The following is a 21,585-nucleotide window of genomic DNA, read 5'->3' on the forward strand; positions in this document are numbered from 1 at the left end:
CCCTCACACTGCGTTGATCTCTAGGTTGACTTGAGAAATGAGCATAGCAGTTGATCCGTTCTGCTACTTCTGTCCACCTAAGACCTGCTTCTTTAGTCCCAGCTTTGTAGGCAAAAGGCTCGAGGGATACTATTTGTCGTAGAAGAAGTCTATCTCGTTCCTCTGTCCATCTAAATGTTCCACTGTAAATGAAATAAAAAAAGAAAGAAATTTTTTTTCATGCCTAAACATAATTGAATACCAAGTTATAATAAGCGAATGATTAAGTGCAAATATATTGTACCCATGAAATAGAGAAAGGGCTTCCATTACATCTGTGTAATAGTTTGCTGACAAAATCGCAAATTTAATTTAGTGCAATTTTTTTTACTGAACAAAGACTAGCGAGAACTAATTAGTGCAATTTCTTAAAAAGTGTCTCACGGATATAAGGAAAATACTCTAGCAAAGCACCTCTCTCAATATATTGCTCATAATTGATTAGTGCCAAGAAAGACAAAACTTTATTGAGCCGCAAATACAAAATTTCCTGCATAGAATGATAAAATTAGGAACAGAAAGAACGACACAAGAAGGAAATGAAAAAGTTTATCAACATAAGTTTTTTTTTCCAGTGAGGATGTCGCAAGTGCATGGTTGGTTTATTCCATGTTAGATGCAAATTAGTTGTTGTTAGTCCAGCAAAATATTTCATGATTTTAAACTAATTGCATTCAAACAACAATAATGATGACAATAATAATAATAATAATAGTAATAACTATAATAACAATAACAATAATAATAGTACATTATTTTCCTACTTCGTTTCCTAAGTGTCGTGGGATTGAAAGTACAAATATAAAAATATTTTAGAGCGAACGCTTGTTGCAATTAAAATAAGGTGATGTGACAATCAACCCCAACTAAGAAAAACATTTTAATGGACTTTATTCTCTCTCTGCATTAACTCTTGTGAAAGAATTACAAAGTAGTTTTGATTGTTTTTACTTACTTATTGCGAAGAGAACCGGTGACATCCGACTCCACACGTGGAACATTGCATGGACTTGTGGAACTAAAAAATTGCGATATTACAGCGTGTTAAATTGTAGCAAGCTATACAATACATTCTCATAAATTTAACCTGATATACGTACGCATTTGCAAAAAACTTATGATAAACACTCACCAGTTTTCATTTTCTGCATTCGGCGAAGCCATGGCTGAAATAGGAAGCCAAAATGATACCGGATTCACGGCCAGCCACTGCATGCATGAATTTTCATCCATGCGCATTGAAACTCGTCCCAGATCACGAACCGCGTTCAACCGTAGTAGTCTACCGTAGCTGCCCTATCTTAAACTCCCTATTAGTAGCATTGCATGTCCAACCACCTCGACCACCTCGTCTTTTAATCAGTCAAGCGAATTTGGAAAAGGTTAGTTTATGTACTGTTTAATACACGAGCAGGAGCGTTTTGTCGGGTTTTAGACCCGATAAAGCACGATCTGCGAGTTTATTAAACGGCTTCAAAAACTTTAAGTATAATTTACAAACCCTTCAGTTGAAGTAGAGCAACCATATACCTCGCGAACATTGACTTTTATACTTTGATAGTCGTTTGTACAGCAATGTCATGCGCAGTGAGGTTTGTACGTCACTGCCATGCGCAGTAAGTGTAAAAAAGGCTCCCACAAGTTGAAGACAACATGCCGAACTCAAGACTGGGGCACTAGTCGACGATAATTTATGGGTCGTGGATTACCGTACGTGAGACTGACCTTGATGAGGCTCTAAGTCTTCATCTAAACTTGGATGCACCTTTATTCTGATAAAGTTGTCCATATTAGTATTCTTTATATAAAGAATACTAATAAGGTTGAGACTTTATATGAATTCTCATCCTCATTAGTATTCTTTATATAAAAGCACTAATGAGGATGAGACTTTATAGGGGTTTAGAGGTCCATGCACGTGACGTGTATGGTCGCTCCAATTGGTTCAAATGCTCATGATCGAATTATTCATGAGTTTTTGAAGTATAGTATGTTGGTGTTTCAAGTAACGCTTCATCAGTCAGTTGAAATTTTATGCATCAAGAATATGAAATTAAAAAATTTAAAAAATTAACACTACAATGGACCCTTATCAAACGTATAGTGGATGCAAGGCTAACATGGAAATACGAAAAAAATAACACCAATAAACCTCTTCGGCTCTGACGTAATGTTTTCCCATTTCAGACCACATGTCATTACCTGGAGTATCATTTCTTTGTTTAAGGTTTGCGCTCGGTTGTACATGAGAAGACACATGAATATGGATGCAGCTCAAACAAAGAATATTATTCTCAAGAGAATGACACGTGGTCTGGAATGATAAAACATTACCCCAAGCAGAAGAGGTCTTTTTCCATCGAAAAAAAGTGTGATTTCTTTGTATTTTCATGTTAGCCTCGCATTCAAGATAATTTTAATAAGGGTCCATTAAGGTTTCCTATCACTTTTCATGATGCGAAAACCCTATATATGTACTACAGCATTTCCTAAAACAGGCCCATGTTGCAACGCATTCTGCACGCATGCGTACTCACTTGTCAAAAAGCTAACAGTACTGTTCGGTCCTGGTCCAACACTGGTATATCCTCTAACAAGAACAGTGTATTTTTCATTTGGTTTGAGGTTATCTATCATAAACTGGGATTCATTTGTCGAAGCTGTTAAGAATTCTTGACGAGCAGCATTTGATTGAGGTCTGTTTGTCTCAAGATGCCAGATGATCTCGTATTTAGTGATGACGCCATTACTTTGCTTGTCTGTTAACGGTTGCCAGGTAATTAGGCATGTTGTAAGATATACTTCCTTTGCTTGTATGTTTTCGGGACCAATTTCAGGAACTGAAAGAAATTGATAGAAATATTATCATATATAGGTTATGCAGTTTTGAATCTTGTTTTCACGAGTACTCTGCCGTTGTTTGCACCCAAGTTGTACCACAATGCATCTTGGTAATCGAACTCAGAAAAATCCTCTAGGTTTCCTGATTTACTTCTTTGACAATCCCCTGACATACGCAGTATATTTTTCATCAAGTTAAATTCTCCCATTTCAAGTCCGCCTTTGCACAGTACAAATGTGTTCTTTTCTTTTATGAAGGTCCGTTGTATAGTAGAGCAGTTTTCGCATGACTGTGAAAAGCTCACTGCCGTAAGCGTGCCGTTCGGTGACCGTGATGCTTTCTAGAATTTTAATTGGCTGATTTGTTTCCCCACACAATGTGATTGGACTGGCATTGCCGTGACCTTAGCGTGACCGTGTCCAGTGCGATGTGATTGGTCTGGCGTATCCCATGCCGTGTCACGACCGTATTCGTGCCGTGAGCTTTTCACTGTCACACGAAAACTGCTCTAGGGAATGTACCTTGGCTGAATGACTAAATAATATATCACACAACCGAGACTAAGGCTGAGCAAGGAGAACTCGAAACTGGAGTATTGACGCAAAATACATAAGAATTGCAAAATCAATGATAATCCCAATATACGTTTTGATTCCAAATCATCATAAAATAACTGTTACAAATCTCGCGTTCTGGTTGGTTGGGAGCGCATGCTTTATCAGACCACACAGCACAAGCATGCACTGTATACTGATTCGTTGATTCGTCCATTCGCATCCAAAATAACGGCTGTTGTAATTTGTATTCCATAAAAGAAATTTAAAAAATGGTTGCTCTGCGGTGTGGTGTGCAGATATGAAGCATTTGGAGATTGGCAGAACAATCGAGAAGTGTTCCGTTACTAGTCGTTTTTCTCCTAACACTTCTTTGTGTTCTGCCAATAGACCCATTGCAGTACGTCGGATAGCATTTCAATTTGGAGGACATAACAATAGGCTCAAATTCTTAGGAGATTGAAATTCTTTTGTTTTGTCCTCCAAATTGAGCTGCTTCTTCTAACACTTCTCTCGTATTTTTCAGATCCTCGCGTGCTTTACAACTGCACACAGCACGCATATGTGTTTCCTCCATTAACTATTCTTACCATCTTCTAGTGTTTTTTGCTGCTTTGTGACACTAGCAGGACCAGCAAACCCAGCGTTTTTTACAGCCACGGATATACTGTAGACTGTGTACTTTTTAAGGTTCGTCAACGTTACCATGGTAACGATACCTACATCCGTCTGCTTCTCTTCTCCTCCTTCGGGTCGATACAAAATTCTGTATCCCGCCAGTGGCCCATTTAACTTGTCTGTTTGCGTGAACTAAGAAAAAATAGTTGGGAATGGAAATTGAACCAGGTTAAAAGGAACGACTTTTTAATTCTCGGTCTGCACTGTCATGCTATATGTCATATGATACCATAGCATTGACTGAAACCCTATATCCATCTATCAGACTGTATGATACACATTTGTAGCCCGAATTGATATACTCAAAATAAAGCCATATTTCGCAACCACCAAGGAACAGAAATCATTACATGGTGCCAGAAGTGAAAGGTAAAACATACATCGACATTCGGTAAGTGGTTAAATCAGATACCAAGACAGGAAATAAAAGAAAACAGCTAGCAGACCGCGTTAGTGATAGAATATCATGGCCGCAGGGTTCACGCCACCCGTTATGAACTGGCAAACCAACGATATCAACGACGAATTCGCCAGATTCAAGCAATACTGTAATCTAATTTTCAATGGGCCATTTGCAAAGAGGTCAGATAATGAAAAATCCTCGTACATCCTACTATGGATAGGCCGTCAAGGCGTAGATATCTATAATAGTTTCACTTGGGACAGCGAAGACGAGAAAACAAATCCCGAGGACATTTGGTCAAAATTTGAAAAACATTTAGCGCCGAGAACAAATTTCAGGCTAGCTAGATACCAGCTACAGCAGATGAAGCAATCAAACGACGAGAATATTGATGATTTTATGACCAAATGTCGCAATCATGCCAACAAATGCAAATTTCGTGACCAGCTTGAAGTAAACGAGCGCTTAATCGAGCAGCTTATCATAGGCACCATATCGAAAAGCACAAGAGCGTATACTAGAATATGGAGATGACCTTACATTAGATAAAGCCATAGATATAGCTAGAACATATGAAGCTACATTAGCGCGTGTGGCCCAGCTCCAGAGTGATGATGACAAACATGTTCAAGCTGTCAGGAAATACGAGAATCGGCACAGGAAATGCGGAAATTGCGGAGGCGAACACGCGCCAAAGAAATGCCCCGCATATGGTTCGACTTGCAATTTCTGTTCAAGATTGAACCACTGGGCTAAAGTATGCCGTCAGAAAGGCAACCCTAGTGAATCAGAAAACCCAAGCGCTAGAAAAGAACAACCATACAAACAACGCAATAACAATAGGGAAGCACGCCAAGGCAGACGCGCTGTGCATGAAATGCAAACAGATGACGATTTCAATGAAGATTTCAATACCCTACATTTCCAATCGATAATAATTGGAACCATACGCCCGGCGGAACGCAGGGACGAAGCATTCGCTACTATCAGCATACAACTTCCACATTTCCCGAAAAACCGAGCGCAACTGAAAGCAAAACTCGACACCGGTGCGCAAGCAAACATCTTGCCATTAAAATTATATCAAAGCATGTTCCCGCAGAACGTCGGGACGGACGGCGAACCAAACCAAAATGCATTGAAGCCATCCAAAACCAGCGAAAATAAAGCAACTAGGTACTTGCGAAATACAGTGCAGCTATGAAGGCATGACTACGACCGCGCTCTTTTATGTCACTGACGCGCCAGGCCAAGCAATCCTTGGGTTGCCAACAGCACTAGACCTCAAATTAATCTCTTTGAACTGTTCTGTCGAAACACAGAATGAAGGTACACAACCACGAAAAGAAACTGCAAGAACCACGAACAACACGAACAAAATAAGCAGCAAGGAACAACTGCTCGCGCAATACCCCCAATGCTTTGACGGAGTAGGTAAATTTCAAGGAGAATATCACATCACACTGGACCCAAATGTACCCCCTGTCATTCACTCACCGAGACGCGTGCCAATAAGCCTCAAAGATGACATTAAACGAGAACTAGATGAGATGGCCGCCCAAGGTATCATCACCAAAGTACGAGAAGGGGAGCCGACGGCATGGGTCAATAGTTTAGTATACAGAAGGAAACCCACTGGCAGACTTAGAATATGTCTTGACCCTAAAGATTTAAATGCTGCCATACAACGAGACCATCACGTAACACCCACCCTTGAGGAAATCTTGCCCAAGCTGAGCGGATCAAAATATTTCTCCATTCTAGACGCGAAGTGTGGATATTGGAATGTTGTACTCGACACACCATCAAGTTACCTGACTACCTTCAATTCCCCATTTGGCCGCTACAGGTTTAAACGAATGCCATTTGGACTGAGAATGTCGCAAGACGTTTTCCAAGCCAAGATTGACCAGACATTTGAGGGTTGCGATGGTGTTATTGGCATCGTGGATGACATCGTGGTTTATGGAAAAACGGAGGAAGAACATGACATCAATTTAAAGGCGATGGTTGAGAAATGCAAAGAAACAGGCCTAAAACTCAACCCAGACAAGTGCCATATCAAACAGAACAAAATAAAGTTCTACGGCATCATCTGCAGTGAAAACGGTATCCAGCCCGATCCCGCCAAAATATCAGTGCTGAGGCAGATGAAAGAACCGGTTGATCGCCGCGAACTACAAACGTTCCTTGGGCTAGCCACCTACATGTCCCCATTCATCGCAAACCTAAGCATCCTGACCGCACCCCTGAGAGGATTATTGAAGGAAGACACACCCTTCCAATGGAATGCCGACTACCAGGCCGCCTTCGAGAAAATCAAGAACTCGATAAGTGAAGAAATCACCCTCACCTATTTTGACGAAACAAAAGATGTAACGCTCCAGGTAGATGCCTCAACAAATGGCCTTGGTGCAGCCCTCATGCAAGAGGGCAAGCCCATAGCGTTCGCCAGCAAAGCGCTAACCGACGTCGAAACACGCTATGCGAATATAGAGAGAGAGCTCCTCGCAGTAGTCTATGGTTGTGAGCGTTTCCACACATACCTGTTTGGCCGTCCATTTACAGTGCAATCCGATCATAAGCCGCTGGAAAGCATACACCTCAAACACCTCACATCAGCCCCACCACGATTACAGCGAATGTTGCTGAGATTACAACCATACGATATCAAGATCAGATACGTACCAGGAAAAGACATGCTGTTGGCTGATGCACTATCACGACTCTCCCCAGAAGAGAAATACCCGATAGAGAACGAGAGAATACAAGTGCACGAGATCTATCAACATTTCAGCACCGAAATGATCGAGCGGATAAGAGCTAACACGGACTTAGATCAAGACCTGACCTGCCTAAAGAAAATGGTATACGAAGGTTGGCCAACGATGATTAAGCAAGTATCAAACATGCTGAAGCCATACTGGTCCTTTAGAGATGAAATCACAATTGACGACGGCATCCTAACCAAAGGACAACGGATCATAGTTCCTTCTACCATGCAAAAAGAAATCCTGGACAAACTACACGCTAGCCATCAAGGAGCAGAAAAAACCAAACTCCGAGCAAGATCAGCCGTATACTGGAAGAACATGAACAACGACATCGACAAAATCACCCAATCTTGCGTAACGTGCCAGGAGTTTCTACCAAGTAATCCGAAACAGCCACTGCTACAAACCGAAATACCACCAAGACCATGGCACACGATCGCTACTGACCTATTCTACATCAACGAGTCTGAATATCTACTTGTAGCTGACTACTACTCGAAATATCCATTCATAAGGAAAATTCCCAGAGGGCAGAGTAGCAGTAAGCAGGTTATTGAGTTGATGAAGCAGATCTTCAGTGAACAAGGAGTACCAAAGATTGTAAGATCAGACAACGGGCCCCACTACAGCAGTGCTAGTTTTCATGAATTTGCCAAAGAGTACGGATTTGAACATATCACCAGTTCTCCTCACTACCCCCAGAGTAACGGTTTCATAGAAAACCAAGTCAAGACGGTTAAGGCAGTCCTGCACAAGACCGCAAGAACCAACGAAGACCCCTAGTACATGGCTCTACTCTGTCTTCGGTCCACTCCAATCGACAGTAAGTTGCCATCACCCTCTGAACTACTCCTTGGCAGGAAGCTCCAAGACAATCTACCGCGCTCGATAACTAGGAACCAGAACAACGAAGAGATCATAGAGAGATTAAAGAAACGACAAGAGCTGCAAAAGCACTACTATGACCGGAACACCAAGACAATCCCGGATCTTCTGCCAGGGCAGAACATCAATATTCAAGACCCCTCTACAAAGAAATGGGGACCGGCCACAGTCAAGGAAAAGTTGGACCAACCAAGATCATATACAGTCACTACTCCAAAGGGTGGAGAGCTACGTCGGAACAGAACACACATCAGAGAAGCACTGCCATCCCCCATAGGACACCAAAGCCCGCCTGCAGAATCTCCTAGAACAGAAGTGTCTAATCCAGCACCACATAATGGAATGATTACAACACGCAGTGGCAGGGTCGTGAAACCACCAGAACGATATGTATAATTTTCAAAAGAACTGTTCAAGAATAGCACATAATCGCAACATCAGTTGTATGCATGGACAGCTGATATATAGTCATTGTTACTATTGTTTTCGTTGCATATACATCTATATATATATATATATGTTGTTGTTTTTTACGGAAAGGAGGATGTCATGCTATATGTCATATGATACCATAGCATTGACTGAAACCCTATATCCATCTATCAGACTGTATGATACACATTTGTAGCCCGAATTGATATACTCAAAATAAAGCCATATTTCGCAACCACCAAGGAACAGAAATCATTACATGCACAGAACAGAACAGAACAGAACAGAACAGAACAGAACAGAACAGAACAGAACAGAACAGAACAGAACAGAACAGAACAGAACAGAACAGAACAGAACAGAACAGAACAGAACAGAACAGAACAGAACAGAACAGAACAGAACGGAAGTTTATTGCAAAATAGACATTGGAGAATTAAAGGGCTTTTTTTAACTTATTTTTCTAGATGTAAATGTTAAGAATTTTTTTTAATAACAAATTTGGTAATATTTGAAGCCCTTGCTTCAGCATAATGGCAAACACTCCAAATAGTATAATATCTTGATATGATCATTATTTTTTAACCTTAATTGTCACATTGATGCTTTGTGATGATATTGCAGTCAACGTCTCTATGGTAGGACTTGTTTCCGGTTCTGGAAAAGAAAATAGTTTATAAGATCGTCGAAATGCTGGTTCAAATGTCGAGTCAAATTTTGAGTCAAATGTTGGGTTCAAATGTTTCGTCGAATTTTGGGTCAAATGTTGGCTAAATTTGGAGTCAAAGCTTAGTTAAACATTCGGTCAAATATTGGCTTTGAGGCCCTCAAGCTAACCTGCAATGAGCGTTTGGAATCTTGAGGTACTTTGCCATAAAGGTTGCCCGTGGTTCGTTACACCAATGATCTTAGCTTCATAGTTTGTATAAGGCTTTAAATTTGTAATCTCCTTTGAGGTTGTTGGTTGGTTTGGAACAATTATTGTCCGGCTCGTCCCATTTGTATCGCTCACTACTATCGCGAACGATTCTGCAGTCTCCTGGTTAGTTTGGATGTTAGTCCATCTCAGTGAGGCTGATCTTTTGTCTGCAGTGACTGGAGTACTTGGTCTTTTAGGGGTATCTAAAAGCAAGTTTTTAAGATGTGATCAAAAATGTATATTACTCGCATGCGCAATAGACCGTTATCAAATTTATGAAATGTGTTTTTGTCACTCGGTACAGATCTATATGTAAAGTGTATGCTACATCGAGTGTATAAGCAGATTTAAAAATCTGCCTCAGTTGGGTTCTCGCGAGACTCGAACCACTGACCTCTCGTTTGCTAGACGAGATCTCAACCGTTATCAACTTAGTCAAATACCGCTGTGTTCCTTGATTACAGACTCATTTACTCAGGGTTGGCTTCGTATCAGTGTTTAGATATTCACAAATACTAACGGTAAAGCAAAGAATGCGCACCTTTAACAATACAAACACTACGAAATTCCACGAACCTTCAATGGAACGCATGAATGTTCAAAATAATTCTATACGAAATCGAGGCTAATTACCGTGTACGACAGAGAATTCCTTTCTTTCGTAAATGTTCATCAGCTGAACCACAAGTTTTCAATGAGAATCCTGTATGTCTGACAGCACATGGTGATCAGTGTTTGAAAACCATTTGGAGCAGGTAATGAGATTCAAAGACTTTTGTCAACTGATTAAAATCCAGCGATAGGCTGTTATATATATACTACAGCTACCAGAATCCCTTGCACACTGCCCTTTATTTAGCTTATTATTTATAATAATAGTAATAATAATAATATAACAACAACAACAACAATAATAATAATAATAATAATAATAATAATAATAATAATAATAATAACGATTGCGGAGAGAACTGATGAAAAACAAGAAAAATACACGGAACTACGTGCAGGCATCAAAAAAGAGATGAAAAAAAAATGATAAAAAATGATGAACGTAACCAGCCTAGACTTGGTGCGCTGGTCAATGTAAACATTATATATATAGACAAATAAAACTTTCTATAATAATAATAAATAATAATAATGATAATAATAATGATGATAATAATAATAATAATAATAATAATGTTAATGATAAAAAAAAATAAATAAAAGCTTTATTTGACTGAGTATTTAGTATATGGAGCTACAATATGTAGTAAATGAAAGATTTAACTACTCTAGTGTTTACTCACAGAAGGTGCATCCATAAAGGTCGAGTCTTAGACAGACTCCACCGTTACTGCTCTGAGGAAATATTTTGACGTAACGAGCTGCAGTTGGATTGCTTAGCCAGTTAACTATGACGTCAGTTCTATTTTTGTTTCCATTGAATACCTAACAAGGAAGGAGATTTGAAGCTGACATTAGGATTACAGAGGTTTTTCACCACCACGTGACGGCAGCCATGTCAGATGGCAGGAACAATACAATCGTTTTACATGCGAAAGAATTCAATTCCCAGGAGCAAAGGGATTTTATTGTTCTGCCATCTAACCACAGGTAGTCCAAGCTGTATTATGGGCGTGCGTACATGATGATGCAAAACTCTACTGATGCAATTGGATTCAAATTGGAATTAAGCGTACTGGGTTTTTGCGGAGTGAGGAAAACCTGGAGAACTCAGACAAAAACCCTCGAATCAAGAAAAAGAAACCTATCAAACTCATTATGTGATGTCAAGTCCCGGAATCGAAGCCGAGAACCCAGAGGTATACTAATACAGTCGAGATTGAAATACACCTAAATGAAAAAACGTAGTCGGGTTCGAGAAGGTCATATCATCGAATCTAAGACCGACAAGGATTTTGGGTACTCTGAAATGTATATCGTATTTGCATATAGACAACTAAAAATGCACAGTAGAGCAAAGTCAGTCGACCTAGATTAACAACATGCCAAAGCCATGATGCATAAAATGTGCACAGGAAGGGAAAACTGCAATACGCATAACATTAGCATAATTGCTTGTCTTCCCATGCTCCCCTTCGGTCTTAGCTTTGATGATATAATAATAAATAATAACAATACTTGTATAACCTTTTTTGAACCCGACAACGTTTTTTCAATTAGGTGTATAACTATTTGCATTTGGGTGGATAATATATAGAGCCAAACAAATCAATTGCTTCTATCATAAAGCATTTTTACCTTGATAAGTTTCTCTTCTTTGTACTTGTACCAATATCTATTATCAAAACTGTAGCCCATCTTGTATGACGTTACCCACTTATCCAAATCTTTGTCTCCTTGTGTTGCTATACCTGTTACTGTCTTGGCCTCTCCAAGATCGACCTGGATGTACTCGGTATTGGATGAAGAGGAGCTGCACCATGAGGAGCTACCGTACAGACGACCATGTGATGCAGCATGGGAATTATCCAATGAGGAAGAGGAGGTGATCCGGGAGTCCGGTATGTGGGAATTCTCGAGACCCAATGATGTGCCACAGGCTGGGATTATTGTCGAAAGAGAAAAAATGTTGCATTAGAGGTAAGAAAGACATCTTGTAACAATTGAAGATTAGTCAAGTAAGAAGAGGGGAGAAGGCAAGGCAAGGCAAGGCAAGGCAAGGCAAGGCAAGGCAAGGCAAGGCAAGGCAAGGCAAGGCAAGGCAAGAGTAATAAATTGATATCTGCTGTACCTGCTGAGAGTCCTTTAAAATCAACTCTTATACTCTTCCATCTATTGAAGTCCTTCGGTCGAATACGAATAAACTTGGCTTTGAATGGATTCTTTATTGAATTGGTAACAATTGTTGATTGATCTGTATTTCCTGGAAATTCCTGGAAAAAAATAGAAAAAAACGCAGACACCACAATTATATTTCACACGTCGCATTTTTGTTGCAATAAAACAAACTATGAAATCGATATCAATGAACGTATCAATTCTGGCAAACGGTAAAGCTAAAACTAATGAAATTTGATTGGTTGAGAAAATCACGCGACTGCAGCCACGCTGAAGTTTATTTTCACTTGATGAAACCAGATGGATGCAACATTTCAAGCAACCGTTTATTGCACGGTGTCTCCAAAGGGGCTCAACCATAAAATTTTCAATGATCGGAGTTATAAATAGTTTATTTTCTAGGGTCTTTCTAGACAGACTTCATAAGTATAATGCGTAGTTTTCGCTCTTTTGTTACTGTGGGTGGCTCAACAATCCATGAGCAACAAAAAACAAACAAACAAATAAACAAACAAACAAACAAAAACAAACAAACAAACAACAACAACAACAAAAAAAAGGACTGACAGCGAACTTGGACAGACTTATGGAATCAGTCTAGGGTCTTTCTTGGTGTAGCAAGCTTTATCGTATTCTTGTTTAGGAATTTGTTTTTGCATGGTATTGTTTAGCTTCAAATTCATTATATCTTGGCTATAGTTTTATTGTCGTCAAGCCTCAGGTGCCTTGCAGCACCAAGAAAGAGTCATTCACTGGCAAGAAGCTAAAACGCAGACGTCTTAGTGGGAATTGTGAGGGTTATTGAAACAAGCTAAAAAATCTAACAAAAAAAAAAAAAAAAAAAAAATCGTAGCAGCTCAAGGTTTTTTAATAGATAAAACAAAAATGCATTTTACCTTGTCTGTCCCATTCTCGCTGTATGTTATATACTGGTTATTGGTTGTAGAATACAACACCTCATACTTCGTGACCCACTCGTATAATTCGTTATCCCCATTGCCTTGGCTTGCTATAGAACACATGTACGACACAGCACCAACATCAATCTGGAGGTAGTCATCACCTTTTTGTTTTTCTGGCCCCCATGCTGAATCTGAGCCAAGTCTTCCCATAGAAGGATGGTGTTCGCTATTGTAATATGATGTTGTTGAAATCCTGTGGTTGAGAACCCGTTTAGAGCTTGGTATGCCCAAGCTGTGACTTGAACAAGCTGTAAACGTGGATGAAAGATTTGAAGTACTTATTCATATAAGTGTTAAAATTTTTATCTTAAAAAAAGATCTAAATGTCGATTTCGACTCGAGAGTAGAGCTACTCTGCTTGACAAAGGTTTACTGCTTGGCAAAACGGCAACTTTAAATATATGAATTAAATCAAAAAGTATTCTTTATTAGCAAGTTATATACTATTCTTCGATTAAACGTTACGTCATCGCGGCCTCACAGGGGAGCGATAAATTGGTGCAATTTAACAACGGCACCACAATGGCCGTCATTCTTTTGTCTTTTAACTCTTCTGGGCATGCTTGCAACCCATCAAGAGATAATGATAAATCCAACAGGTAATAATTAGCTTTAAGTTTCAGCATTTGAATGTTAGCCTTGACGTTTTATAAAGTCCTTTTGTTAATAGACAAGTTTGAAAGTATAATTTGCATATTTTTACAATAGGACGAAGAGTATTCGACTAATTTGCATACGAAGTACGCGCATGCGCAGACGTTTCTATTATTCGTGCTGGATATATACTTAGATACTTGGACATTCGTGAACCCATTTTGTTTACAGTTTTAGCTCAACTTACTTTGATTTACTTGATATCCATAGATCTCTGTCCTCAAGCAAGGTGTAGTCTGGTGTGTCTTGGGTATGATACGTATGTATCTTAAAACAGTGCCATAGAAAAGAACTTGGCGTACCACCGTTGAACGATCAAAATTGCCCCAAAATACCTGTGAATTGAATTATCAATAGGTTTCTATAAGTATTCTTCATTCAATGCGAAATTCCAAGTAGTAGTCCATGTTGTACCATCAGTAGATGTATCTATCTGGTACGTCTTCACCCACTGATTTATCATACTATCACTAATGCTACATTACCCTGACAGTATTGTTCTCCTGATAAGTGGTACATGTTGTGCCATTAGTAGATGTATCTATCTGGTACGTCTTCACTCACTGACTTATCATACTATCACTAATGCTACATTACCCTGTCAATATTGTTCTCCTGATAAGTGGTACATGTTGTACCATCAGTATATGTATCTATCTGGTACGTCTTCACTCACTGATTTATCATACTATCACTAATGCTACATTACCCTGTCAGTATTGTTCTCCTGATAAGTGGTCCATGTTGTACCATCAGTAGATGTATCTATCTGGTACGTCTTCACCCACTGATCTAGCATACTATCACTAATGCTACATTACCCTGACAATATTGTTCTCCTGATAAGTAGTCCATGTTGTACCATCAGTAGATGTATCTATCTGGTACGTCTTCACCCACTGATCTAGCATACTATCACTAATGCTACATTACCCTGTCAATATTGTTCTCCTGATAAGTGGTCCATGTTGTACCATCAGTAGATGTATTTATCTGGTACGTCTTCACCCACTGGTCTGCCATGCTGTTTCCCTGTGTAGCCACAGCACAAAAAAGGTGAAATGACCCCAAGTCAATCTGTAGATAAGGATCAGAGTCACTTGTAGAGGCACACCAAGACGAGCCTGATGTGTAATTTAGCCTGGCATTCTTAGCTGGGTCTTGACCAGAAGAGGCTGTTATATTTTGAAGGACGTCTGATTCCATTCCAAGTGGAAGATTATCACACGCTTCAGAATAAAATATAGGAATAAATAAATAAATAAATGAAATGTAATAAGTTATACATTTTATTAAATGAAATTGTTTAACAGTTAGTTTGGTGAATGCTTGTTTGACTTAAATAAGAGGCTGACTGTTTGAAAATGGCGTCATAATCACTAGAAGAATGCTTCAAAAGTTTCCTTTGTCATGTATTATTTATTTCATCATAAAAACAGCCCTTGAAAGAAGTAAGTTGGGATTTCTGGACTTAGTATAAACCTAACACGCTATATACTAATTCAATTTGCATATGTAAATACTACAGGAACATCTTTACCTTCAGGATAGCCAAATAATTCAATTCTCATTGTGCTCCAGATTCGATACTTTGTTGGAAAAATGCGGACATATCTTGCCAAAGGTTTATTGACTCTATTCTTAACGATAGTGTTTTGGTCCGTGTTTCCTGTGAAATTCTGTGAAAAATGCATCATGTTTTCAACCACGCAGTATTGTCAAAGTGAGAGAACCAGAGTATGGGAAAGTGAAGTAAGCAAGTGCGCGCGCGTTTTTTAGCGCGAAATGTTCCCGCCAAAACCACAGGAACTCCGCCTATATCCCGACATGGAACTACATCAAATTGCTTAAAAAAATAGATAACCAGCTGAGCTGAGAATGGAGAAAATTTGAAAATGACTGAGGTGTCACTTTTCCTCTTGAAATAAAGGATTTCCAGGCCACAAAATGAAAATACAACGTTGTTAATGAGCGCTTGATAACAGTGACACAATAATGAATGAGTTTTATATTTTCATTGCAATAGCAGGTATGTTCCTGTAGTTTTTGCTGGTGAATATTTGAAGGCTTTATGACAGCTTAATTTTGCAGTGACGTCATTACAAAGTCAATATTTCAGACTTTTTGGAAGACTTTTCTTGTCAAGATAACATTAAGAAAATCAAACCAGGTTAACATACATAGCGTTTTCTTGTTTTTGGAGGAACGTATAGATCCCTTGCTGTACGTCGGAATGCAGCTATGAATTTCTTAGTTAAGGAATAAAGTTCCGTTTAGTTTTCTTGTTTTTCAAATTTCAAATTCAAGGTTTAAGTTTAAAAGTTTTCTATAGATCTCATTATCTTTACAGATGATGAGTTTAAATTATGTACATAGTGTCTCTTAAACTTGCCTTAACTTGACTATTTTCTTTATAGGCAACCCATTCCGTTCCATAGACTGATGTCATTATCCTGTACTGCGTTACCCACTCAGTTTTGAGACTACTACCTTGTGTTGCTATGGCACAGATAACGTAAGGGTACCCAAGGTCAACTTGTAGATATTCATTTTCGCGGTTCGCTAGTTTCGGACTCCATCCGTTGTAACCGTTCAGTCTAGCATTGTATGGGATATATTTGTTATCGTAGAAAGAAGATGCTGTAAAGCTAATGTTAGGGAAGATGTACATGTTTTCTAGGCCAACGGGTGTGCTATGGCAATCTGGAAGAAGAATATAAGAGGGTTAATGAATGGGGAGGAAAGAGTGAATGAACGAATGAATGAAAGGGAGAAAACAAAGGAAAGAAAAAGAGAGAATGAAAAAGATAGAAAGAATGAAAGAGAATGATAGAATTAAAGTAGGAAGGGAGCAAGCAAGCAAGCAAGCAAGCAAGCAAGCAAGCAAGCAAGCAAGCAAGCAAGCAAGCAAGCAAGCAAGCAAGCAAGCAAGAGAAAAGAAATAAATAGTCTGTGTACTGCCGCTTCTCAAACCTTTCAATTCCCCTTCCCTCTCAACGGGAAAATGAATTTAACATCATTGATTTGTCTTAACGCGTACACGTAGACTAGCGCAAACACAGTTTTTACGTTAATCTTCATCGATTTATTCGGGAATAATCAAGTACTGATTTTTTTACATAAACTTTAAGAAATTTCGATTGAAGCTCATCAAGCAGATAAAATGTCTTAAGTTCATTAGTCATATTCAACTAGTGTTTTATAATACATACTGCGTTATGAGTGGTATTAAAAACTTGTTTGCATATACTTGACTGGCTAGTTTGTTTTGTCTAAAACAATTAGTCCTCTCACACCCGGCTCGCGCACTCATTACCTATAGCCCATTCGGGCCATAGATTAATCATATAGATACACCTACTTGCAAGATAGTTTTCAACAAGAATAGGACATTAGTAATTTAGTGAGAAAGGAATACATTAAAAGACAAAAGAAAAAGTTCGGCTTCAGTGATCTTCTTTTGTTTTTTAATATAATTCCTATCCCACTAAATCATTAATGTTCTATTTTCGTATGACAAAGTTCTTGCAAGTAGGTGTATAGCTATATGCAAATGTTGTCCAAAACGCTATAAAAAAATAGCCGCTCGCTCGCCGATTTCCCCCCGTATGTGTGTGTGTGTTTATGTGTCAGGGTGAAGAGGGATGGATGGTTTGTTGAACAAACTGGATATTTTAAAAAACAAAGTTTAAAAAAATGTAAATAAGGGTGAATGGGTCGCGCTGATATTCGAAAATAAAAGTACAAATAACTTTGCTTGAAGATAACACAATGTGGTTTCTATGAACCACAAATATGCGCTAAGCTTAAGGGGATAGAAAGAAGAACAAGCTAATAAAAATAGGCGAAAGTATGATTATTTTTTTAAACGAATAAAGAGTGCTATGTTTAAGCCTATTGGTAACACGTCCTGACGAGTTTATTGACCGTATATTAGATCATTGTCAACGATGTCCTGGGAAAATTCCACTGTTTATTTAATAAAATCAATATGCTGTCTAACTGGCAATGGTTGGTCATGCAGTAAACAGTAAATCAATAAATGGCAAGCACGATGAAACACGTCTTTTCAATTCTAACGAATTCTTATGAAACGGTTGATACCACTAGACCATGCAAAAACATATTCAAAATAAAATATAAAATTTCGTAACTACATAGTTCCCAATATTAGTTCAACTCTCAAATGTTGCTCTCCTACGAAGGGAATCGGAAGGAAACGCGTCTTGACACAGGAGAGAACGAAACATCAAGCAAACTAAAAAAATTGCCTGTGGTTTTGTTAGGTCTTTCGAATCAGCGAGGCGTTCAAACCAAATTTGAACGTAACTAGAAAGGAAACAGCACTGTTTTAGCGCCGCGAAAGGATACAAAAAGAGTGAGATTTAGCAGAACTAATATACATGTTGCATCAGATATATCAGGTATGCTTGGTTCAATAAAATAATTTTGTAATATTTTTGTAAAGCGCAAGAAATGACCAGAACAACAAACACCAAACACCAAACAAAAGGCCAAAATTGTGCTTTAAAAATAATGTACTCATAAAATCGTTCTTTGACGAGTATTATAAGCAGGAAATTAAAAGTGAAACCCGACCAGAATGAACAAAGATTTACATGTTAATGCAGAAAAGGAAGGAGTTACTTCCTCGAAGCATATTATCGAATTCGTACGCTAACCACCTAATTATGGAATAAAAAACAACCAACTATATGAGGACATACGTAGTAATCCAAAGAAGTGGCTAAGTTTGAATTTTTCGTGGCCCAGAAATTCTTTAGCCAATAAATACGAAGAAAATAATGTTGCTAAACTATTATGTATGAATTGTAGGTCCTACTATTAAGAAAGACCTTAGGAAAGCATCTGTTTCCTATTTAATTTTCACCGGAAATCTCGAGTTCTGGGCAACCTTTTCCTTCCGGGTAACAGGAATGGCACGAAACTTGATAGTTCATATTCCCCAGAAGAAGAAAAAAAGCCAGCGAAAGACTTTCTGCAGCCTCACTTTATTTTACTGTAAATAGTCTTGAAAACCATAGATATCAATTATGCCAAAACTGAAAATAAAACATATTTAAAGATGGGTTCGTGTGGATCACTAAAATACTTAGTGAATTCAGTAAAACTCGAGTCATCGCACTGAGTTAGAACAAGAGTCTCTTAGAAGCCAAAACCAGGCTAAACCAAAATGTTTTGATTATTTTACTAGTATTCAATACATCTCTTTTTGTATTTATGCAGATTACTTTTCTTTACTTTTGCCTTCAATTTTAAGCTGGTAATAAACTTTTCGCTAAACAGTACTAAGTAATTTCAAAATAACTTATATAGGAATTCCAAGGACGAAAAACCTGAACCGACGCTCTTCGATGCCGATACCAATTGAACTATATTTCTACACATTATGACCGTATAACGGAACCTATTGCATATCTTTTGGAAAATAAGCACAATTGTTTTTAGTAAAAAGCTTTGGATTTTAATCTAACGCAATCTTCCAACTTACCAGCATCTACTTTCACCAAGTTGTCCAAGAATAATATAGCCATCAACAAGGGCAAAAAGTGCGGCATCCTAAGAATTTGTATCGCCATTACGACTGATAGAGACTCAAAGAGATCGAATCTATCCTTCCCGGTCTAATTGTTAAATTGTTTAGAATCTGTTTATATTAAGATCTTTTGTTTTATCAGCGATATGAGTCGTGCTTCGAATTCCACAGCTCCGGTCCCGTGGAAAGGTTTTCAAGAAATGAACTTGGAAATAAACAAACCACAGGAAGCCCACAGTGCCCGTCAAGTGGGTGCCCAGTAGCTAGTTCTATATCAATCATTTGGATAGATAAACGATTCTTTAAATATTGAAAAGTTTATTCAATCTTAAAGGTTCACCTGCTAGTATTTTCGTTTAATTTTAATTATTACCGATTTTTAACCAGGACCATACTTCCAGACATCGAGTGCTGAACCGTCGTATGGACTTACTGCTATGCCGGAGATTTCGACCCCGACACCGCTATCCCGGGAGGAATTACAGACTGATCAGGAAGCTCGGCAAAAGCCTAAGGGATAGGTTAGTCGGTCCCTGGACCATTCATAATCAACCTCTTGCTATGACCAGCAGCCCTGAAATACCGATCGTATCAGTGAGGACTGAGGTCCCATTGTCTATCTTTTCCATGTGGGATGATGCGTTTTCGGAGAAACCAAAAAAAACCACGAGCATTTCTTTTCAAACTGAAACGCTCTTGAATTCTTAGGATGAAAAGTGCTGAAATGCTGCGCGCATCCGCAAACTTTCTAAAGTACTTTCGTTTCATTCCAAAGATGAAAACGTAAAATGACGTCATATATAAAGACGGTAATTCCACGAAACATACCCCGGCCTTCCCTGCTAGCAGAGTCTCTTCTCTTTCTCTCCCTTCTTTTAGGCGGGGAGAAAGGAGACTGCCGATGTAGAGCGTTTCCTCTGATATACCGCCGTCCAAGATCGTGGACAAAATGGAACCAGTTTCAAAACCGGTTTTTAACCGGGTACATGTAGTGCGCATGAGCAAATGTAACACACCGTGGCGCCAAACGTTGTTTGACGAGAGCGGCTGTCAAAATCATAGTAGATAATAGATGCTCTGACTTCTTGTCCGATTATCTGAACAGCTCATGTCTATTTTTAGAATAACCCTCTACTGAAGCCATCTTCAAGATTACCTTCTTTCTCCTGGCAATTGGATAATAGGTTATGTCTATTTTTAGAAGTTCGAATGGGTCATATCCATTGTAAGAATTTTTTTCCTCAAATTTCTTCTGGTTTGATATTTTGATCTATTGATTGCCACTCCGTTTCGCCTCACTGCGACAGCCGCGTTCGATATGTAAATAATAATCGAACTTCACGCATCGGGTATATCGATCAAGGTTTGGAAACTCAATAGGACAAAGCTATTGTTTTGTCTTTGATGTTGAATCGTACCATCACTTGATACTGACCGTGCACAATGAACCAAAGCAAGTATAGCTAAAAATAAGCATTTCCTTATTATTTTCATGTATGAACATTTGAAAGTGAAAACTTTCATTGGATGACCACGTACTATGCGATTAAATATTTCCGCGCAAATACAGTTACGTTTATTAATCGTTTATTGAAAAGGAAATTGCCCTTTTTGATGCTTTCTTATTTATCATCTAGTACTACTTTTCATAACTTTATCATAACTCCCATACATTCCCTTATAAACCATACACAGGAACCTTGTTTGGGCTGCCTGCGTAATATTAAGTTAATCGTAGACATCGTACGGGTATTTTGTCTCAACCATTCATCATTCCTTTTAGCATTGCACTAAATACTTCTTAAGAGTTTAATTATCACTGAAATGTTACCACACTCACCAAAACTGTTTGATAAACCGGGAATAAATCATTCCCGATCCGGAGCGAAGACGACTCAGTTTGAGCAATGGCAATTATAAAGTAAAATGCTACCCGTTATCAACTGCGGTTCCCTATAACGACTCTAGGAATTTTTTAATCTATGTTGCTGTATTTTTGGTGTATTTACTAAGGTTTTGACAAGTTTTATCCACAGCCAATGAGATGATATTTGATCGGGTCGGAACCCCTTCAGTCACCTCACTTGCTTTACTAG

The 21,585-nt window shown here is 38.6% G+C and overlaps 1 protein-coding gene and 1 long non-coding RNA gene across 2 annotated transcripts; one reads left to right on the forward strand and one right to left on the reverse strand.

Annotated features, from left to right (window-relative positions):
* On the reverse strand, positions 1 to 19,661 carry LOC116286842 (uncharacterized). The gene is made up of 14 exons (XM_089040122.1): positions 19,445 to 19,661; positions 16,325 to 16,635; positions 15,473 to 15,611; positions 14,866 to 15,161; positions 14,120 to 14,267; positions 13,213 to 13,526; positions 12,270 to 12,411; positions 11,777 to 12,078; positions 10,822 to 10,963; positions 9,445 to 9,729; positions 9,194 to 9,264; positions 4,026 to 4,245; positions 2,577 to 2,879; positions 1 to 182 (listed from the first exon to the last, which is right to left on the reverse strand). Exons 1-14 carry the CDS (start codon positions 19,530 to 19,532, stop codon positions 130 to 132), a joined length of 2,814 nt encoding a protein of 937 aa, XP_088896248.1. The 5' UTR covers positions 19,533 to 19,661; the 3' UTR covers positions 1 to 129.
* On the forward strand, positions 18,087 to 21,054 carry LOC116286843 (uncharacterized). The gene is made up of 2 exons (XR_004195996.2): positions 18,087 to 18,356; positions 19,877 to 21,054. It is a non-coding gene; the product is annotated as an uncharacterized LOC116286843 (long non-coding RNA).
* The last annotated feature ends 531 nt before the right edge of the window (positions 21,055 to 21,585 follow it).

This window comes from Actinia tenebrosa, unplaced genomic scaffold (genome assembly GCF_029948245.1).
Source record: "Actinia tenebrosa isolate PJP-AT-01 unplaced genomic scaffold, QUT_ActTen_1.0 PGA_scaffold7__59_contigs__length_16204524, whole genome shotgun sequence".
NCBI classification, from domain to species: domain Eukaryota; kingdom Metazoa; phylum Cnidaria; class Anthozoa; order Actiniaria; family Actiniidae; genus Actinia; species Actinia tenebrosa.